This window comes from Grammomys surdaster, unplaced genomic scaffold, assembly GCF_004785775.1.
Source record: "Grammomys surdaster isolate TR1022 unplaced genomic scaffold, NIH_TR_1.0 190, whole genome shotgun sequence".
NCBI lineage: Eukaryota > Metazoa > Chordata > Mammalia > Rodentia > Muridae > Grammomys > Grammomys surdaster.
In genome coordinates this window covers 1,611,848-1,618,662 of record NW_021604635.1, presented here as the reverse complement: position 1 = coordinate 1,618,662, position 6,815 = coordinate 1,611,848, and the positions used below count along the sequence as shown (strand labels likewise).

The following is a 6,815-nucleotide window of genomic DNA, read 5'->3' as shown; positions in this document are numbered from 1 at the left end:
CCCAGGCTGTCCTCGAACTCCTGATTCTCTGCTCTTCATTTCCCAAAGGTCAGGATTACAGATGTGTAATGATTCATTTAAGACATGTATTAAAGGTTTCTAGAAATGAATTTCCAGGGATCACAGTGAGGCATTGGACTGGCTGTCTTACAGTATAGGCAGTTTTGTCTCCTTCCTGCTGTTCCAACAACTGCCTTCAATGCGCCAGGACAGCTAAAACCGTTTCCGGGGTCCACCCCGGCAGAGAAGCTGGGTCAGAAAAACCGGAAATCCACACCCCCTCCCCAGGGCCCCCTTCTGCGCCTGCGCGTCACTCGGCGGCGCGCTCGCCCGAGGCATTGTGGTTGTTGTAGTCTCGCCGTATCCTAGGCGCCCACAGTCCCGTGACGCCGCGGCGCCTCCGCCCCACCCCGCAGTGTCCCTCCGGGGCCGCCGCGGGGCCTGCGAACCGGGCGCGGCGTCCAGGCCAGTCAGCTGTTTCTCCTTGGGCAAAGGGCGGAAGCCCGAGCTGCCTGGGGCGGAGCTTCGCGTGGAGCGAACGCCCACCCGCCCTACGTGCTCGTTCGCCTCCGTTCGCTGCGCGCGAGCCGGGAGTCCCCGCGGCGGGCGGCGGCGGCGGCGGCGGCGTTGGCGGAAGGAGGCGGCGGTGGAGAGAAGCCCGCGGCTGCCGCGGCGATAGCGAAATGGCGGAAACCGTAGCGGACACCCGGCGGCTCATCACCAAGCCGCAGAACCTGAATGACGCCTACGGGCCGCCCAGCAACTTCCTCGAGATCGACGTGAGCAACCCGCAGACCGTGGGGGTCGGCCGGGGCCGCTTCACCACCTACGAGATCAGGGTCAAGGTGAGGCGTCCGCCCCTCTCCCGCCAGCCCCGGTTCGGGGCGGCTCTCCCCCGCCAGACCCCGGCGCGGGGCCCTGAGGTGTCAGCGGCCGCCCAGGCCCGACGCCCCTGCAGGGCAGCTTGTCTGCGGGCGGAGGCGTGAGCCAGGGGCTCGCTGTCTCCGCGGACCAGCCCGCTAGCTCTGGTAGAAGGTGCTGGAAGATGAGGGCGTGGGTTGAACTCTGCTTGCCTCTCGAGCCGCTCATCTGGGCTTGACATTAGAGTTGAAGAGGTAGATCTTTCGAGAACACTGTTCTCCGAAAAAGGAGCTAGGTGTGACTGAGGGGAAAAAGGGAGGGGGGTTGTGCGAAGTTGGAGCCCTCCCTCCCTCTCTCTCTCTCTCTCTTTTTTTTTCCTGGACGCTTACCAAGACGTAGTCGAGCCAAGCTTAGCTGCTTTCCAGGCCTCTCTTAAGCTACAGTAAGAGTGACCTGGGCCATACACTTCTCTGAGCAGAACTTGGTGGGAGTTGACGGGAGCGCGTCAGATTTTTGTGGTAGGGCGAGCCAAGCGTTAGCAGTGACGAGAAATGGTTGACCTTAGTTAGCATGCTTGGCTGCTCTCCTGCTGAAAGCCTAGGTGTGTGGAATGTCATCTACCTCAGTATCCCAAATAACAACTGCCTGGGGATGGGGGACCCACTCATTGAAATATCTTTCTTAAGGTTTAGTTTTTTTCACTTCAACTGAAAAAAGGAATAGGCTGAAGTAGAAACGTACACTTAGAAGTTCATAACTAGTGGGGTTCATGGCAGTAAGTAATTCAGATGGTTTGACAGGTGCTAAATGAAAGTACTGCTTTGTTTTACTCTGTAGATCAGGATTAAAGGTCTTTTCCGCATTTGGAATTTTTTTATTAAATTAATTCATTGCTAAAAGTTAAATATTAAAAAGTAACCATAAGATAATTTTGGCCTGCCCGGGCAGTGGTGGCGCACGACTTTAATTTAATCCCAGCACTTGGCAAAGACAGGCAGATTTTTGAGTTCTAGGCCAGCCTGGTCTACAGAGTGAGTTCTAGGACAGCCAGGGCTCCACAGAGAAACCCTGTCTCGAAAGGCTAAACAAAAAAGATAATTTTGGTCTTAGAGGACTCATAAGAAGTTATGATGGGGGGCTGGTGAGATGGCTCAGTGGTGAAGAAGACTGACTGCTCTCCTAGAGGTCATGAGTTCAAATCCCAGCAACCACATGGTGGCTCACAACCATCTGCAATGAGATCTGATGCCCTCATATGGGTGTCTGAAGACAGCTACAGTGTACTTACATATAATAAATAAATATAACAATCTTAGAAGTTATGATGGCTGTGTGTAATGTTAGCGTTTATGTGAAGAAATTTCTTATTAAAGTAAGCACTTTTTGTGTGGTAAACGAAATTTGCCATGCTAGTCATTTTTTAAGTTGTATGGCTCAGGAGTGCTGTGTATATTTAGCTTGTGAAACTTACACACTTTTAAAGAATGGTTCTTAAGTAATTAGTGATCTGGAAAAAAAGTTAATCATTAAACTTTTCCCTTTGAGATAGAATGAAAGAGAATCTCAAATGTAGGCCTCTGGCTGGCCTTAAACTTATTATATAGACAAGGTTGGCCCCCCCCCCCCAACTGCTGGAATTAAAAGTGTGTTTCCTTGTCTGTCGGATCATCAAAGTTTTAAGATATTAAGCTTAATAAATACCCTGGTCTTTCAAGATACTCGAACCGTATAGATGTGTAAAGACATGAGCCAAATTAGTGTCTTGTTTTCCGAAGACTGGAAAATTCAGGCTCCAGTACACCTAGGGAAATACATTTTTATCCAAGCCTGTTTTAAAGAGGGATAATTTTAGGAGCTAGAGAGAGGACTCAGTGGTTAAGAACACTTTACTGCTTTTGCAGAGGATTTGAGTTCAGTTCCCAGCACCCACACCAGATGGCATACACGACCTCTAACTGCAGGTACAGGGGATCCAGTGCCCTCTTCTGGTCCCTTTGAGCCCTTCAGACACATGGCACATGGACATACATACATACTTTTTTTTTTTTTTTTTTTTTTTTTTTTGGTTTTTCGAGACAAGGTTTCACTGTGTAGTTCTGGCTGTCCTGGAACTCACTCTGTAGACCAGGCTGGCCTCGAACTCAGAAATCCACCTGCCTCTGCCTCCCAAGTGCTGGGATTAAAGGCGTGCGCCACCACTGCCCGGCTTTTTTTTTTTAACTAAAATTTTTTAAAAGGTCATTTTTTCTTTGTAGCTTTGGGGATGATTTTTGTCTTTAATATATGACCTGTCACAAAAAAAGAACTTCCTCTTTTGCCTTTATTCACCAGCATGGTTTTCCCTGTGTTGGCATGAAACTTGGTATTCCTGTTTCTTCACTTCCATAGCTAGCTAGCGCTTCCTGTCACAGTTGTGTTGGATCCTCCCTCACTTCCTCCACTTAACAACTTGGTGCTTATCTTGCTGAGTGTGTTGTTAAGGAATCCTAGTAGATGACTCTTCCTTAAAACACACGAGAGCTTCTTACGAAAGAGTAAATATGACATTGATATAATTATTAACGGCCAGCTATATGCATAGAAAACAGTCCTTTTTAAGAGTGATTAGTGAGTTAGATAGTTAAATAAATTGTATATTTATTCTGCTTTATTTTTTATTATGAGGCAGTTGGCTGTGTGTTAATGACTTACAGTCAGAAATACTGATGCCCAACAATAAAGCATAATTGAGGGGTTTTTTGTTGTTGTTGTTGTTTTGTTTTTTAGGTTTTTTTGTTTGTTTGTTTTTCGAGACATGGTTTCTCTGTGTAGCCCTGGCTGTCCTGGAACTCACTCTGTAGACCAGGCTGGCCTCGAACTCAGAAATCTGCTTGCCTCTGCCTCCCAAGTGCTGGGATTAAAGGCATGCGCCACCACTGCCTGGCTAATAATTGGGGTTTTAATGCTTAGAAAATGTTGGCATTTTTCTTAGTATATATTGTATTAACCTAAAACTCAGAATACCATGTAGTAAGATACTAGGCTTTGTTTAAGCAGGATATGATTTTTGAGAATAGTGATGATCTTGTATTAAGTTTGAATGAGCTGGAGGTGGTGGTTCATCCATTTAATCCCAGTGCTTGAGTGACAGAGGCAGGCAGATCTCTGAGTTCAAGGCCAGCCTGGTCTGTGTAGTTCATGATAGGAGGGGAAAGTAGAATGACGGTGAGATGAATACATTTATCATTTCCTCATTTTATTTATTACTGTTCTAAATTGTTGATATTCTCCCTAGTTTTCACTGCTTGCCTTTTGCTATTGTGTTCATCATATATGAAGCCATTTTATTTTTCAGAGTTCAGGCCCTTAAACTATCGTAAAGTTACACTCTAATTCTAGCCTTGAGAAGAATGTTCAGTTTTACAGGGACTGATTGAAATTGCTCCAATTCACAGGGTAATTTCATCTAGATGGTGGCACTTTAGAATACAAGTTTCCCACTCTCCATTTATCTCTTTTCTCTTTGAGAACAGTGTTGAAGACTGTTAGGATCACTTGATTAGCATCTCTCAGCTTCTGAAAATAATTGGCAGTGTTAATGTTTTTAAATTGTCATAATGGGTAGGTACGGCAGAGAGCACTGGGAATGATTAAAGGTCTGGGAAGGCTTAGGGTCCAGATCATTTGGCATATTAAAGAAGGCTGAAAAGGAAATTGAGCCACTGCTTGAAGTTTGTTAATAGTTTGGGAATTTTTCAATTATTTAGAGTCTACTATTGTACCTGGAGACAATTGAGACTCTTTCTTGAGGTTTGAGCTAGCCTTGGGTTCCAAAATAAATATCATTTCCTGGCAGGATGAGAGACCAACAAACTAAAGTTCTTCGTTTCCATGAAGGAAGTCCTTGGAGTCACCAACCTCCCGGGACTGGATAGTATAAGTAACTTCTAAACGGAACGTCTGCAGGCGATTACGTGTGTGTGTGTGTGTGTGTGTGTGTGTGTGTGTGTGTTAACTTGCAGTTGACTTACTGAAATGAATTACCTTATTATCAGAAAGACTACTTGGCATGGACGGCTACCTTCTTTGAAGCAAGTCTGATATAAAAGGAAGGCATCTTGTTTAGTACTCACTGTACTAAACTCACTGTAGCTTTTCATTCCAAATAGCCGTTTGAAATTTGTATTAAGGTTTAAAGTTTAATACTAACATAGTTTTAACAAGGGGAGGTGCTTGTTAGAAGTAGCAAAATGGCTGGGCATCCAACATGCCTTTCCCCGGCACTTAGGCAGAGGCCAGCCTGATCTACATGAGGAGTTTCAGGCCAACGAGGGCTACAGAGAGCCCGTTTCTCAAGTAGCAGCTTGATAGTGTTCACTATTAAAGATGTCTCGGGTTTTTTTTGGGCTCAGTCCTCTCATACTAAATTCAGAAATCAGTATTTAAGACTTGAAAGTGTTTTATTAAAGGGCCAGTATAGCGTGCATGCATGTGTGTACTCATTTATTTATTTATATTGTGATTTCTGAGATAGCTTTGCCCTCCAGCTCACTGTAACTTTTCATTCCTGATCTTTCTGCCTACATTTCAGAAATACTATATCATAGGCCAGCACCACCATGCCTGGCCAGAATAGTATTTTAGAAAATCAATTTTTTTTTTATTGTTTTTTTTGATGCAGGGTTTCTCTGTGTAGCCCTGGCTGTCCTGGAACTCACTTTGTAAACCAGGCTGGCCTCGAATTCAGAAGTCCACCTGCCTCTGCCTCCCAAGTGCTGGGATTAAAGGTGTGCGCCACCACTGCCCGGCTTCAAGTTCTTTTTAAAAAAAAAAAAAAAAAAAAGACAGGATCTCATTAGTCCTGGCTGGCCTTGAGCTCACAGAGTCCCACTTGCCCCAGTCTCCAAGGGACTGGGATTGAAGGCATGTGCCACCATGCCCAACTGAAAACTGGGTCATTTAAAAAATATATTTATTTTATCCATATGAATTTCTGTGCTCCACATTCATGCTGGGTGCCTTAAGGGGTCAGAAGATGTTAGATCCCCTGGAGCTGGAGTTAAGGCGTTTGTAAAGCACTGTGTAGGAGCTAGGAATTGGACATAGGTTCTCTGTAAAAGCAGAAAGTGCTCTAAACTCCTGAGATCAAGTCAGGTCATCTTGAGGCCAGAAGGCAGTTGTCCAATCTTCATAGTTCATTCAGTTAGTCAATTAGCCATGTTTTTGGGGTGTTGGCGTTGTTTTTAATTTCTTAATTTTGAGACAGGGTCTTTCTATGTAGTTTTAGCTAGCCTTGAGCTTACAGAGGTCCTCCTGCCTCTGTCTCCTGAGTGCCTGGAATAAAGGGGTGTACCACCACACCCAGCTGAAATGTTTTCTAGTTACACATTTGAGGTCAGTTGTAATTAACTTTTAAAGGTCTTTTGTTTAGAATTATTGTTGTGTGTGTATGTGTGTGTGTTCCGTCTGTATGTATGTGTACCTTGTCCAAGCCTGGTCGTGTCATGGAAGTCAGAAGAGACCAATGGATCTCCTGGAACTAGAGTTTTGGATGGTTGTGAGCCACCGTGTGGGTGTTGGGAACTGACCCTGGGTCTGCTACAAGAGCAGCGAGTGCTCTCACCCACTGAACTGTCTCTCCAGCCCTACGATTGGTTTTTCTGGATCTCCACCAAGTGGAGTCACTCATTGATGAGAGAAGATTGTGTTCTAACTTAACACCAGCCTTAAGAGAATGTCATAAAGGCAGTGGCAGTCAAAGAACCCTGTTGTTTTATACTGGATAATTAGAAACTCAGATCTATGTTCAGCTTAAAGAGTCCAAAGCAAAGGCTCACAGCTTTTCGCCTCCCCAAAGGAAGTAGTCTGATTACTGCACAAGAGCTGCTGTGATTATAAACTAAGCACTTGGTATGGACTGCAATTTTTTTAACTTAAAAAAATACAATAAACTTGTTATATCTACACCCTAATTT

General features: G+C 45.0%; 1 protein-coding gene across 1 annotated transcript in view; it reads left to right on the top strand.

Moving 5' to 3' along the window:
• Positions 1-358: 358 nt before the first annotated feature.
• Snx3 (sorting nexin 3) overlaps positions 359-6,815 on the top strand; it is a 32,881-nt gene continuing 26,424 nt past the window's right edge. The window contains exon 1 of the mRNA XM_028769067.1: positions 359-845. Coding sequence (XP_028624900.1) covers positions 684-845 — 162 coding nt within the window. The 5' untranslated portion in view covers positions 359-683. The remainder of the gene's footprint in view (positions 846-6,815) is intronic.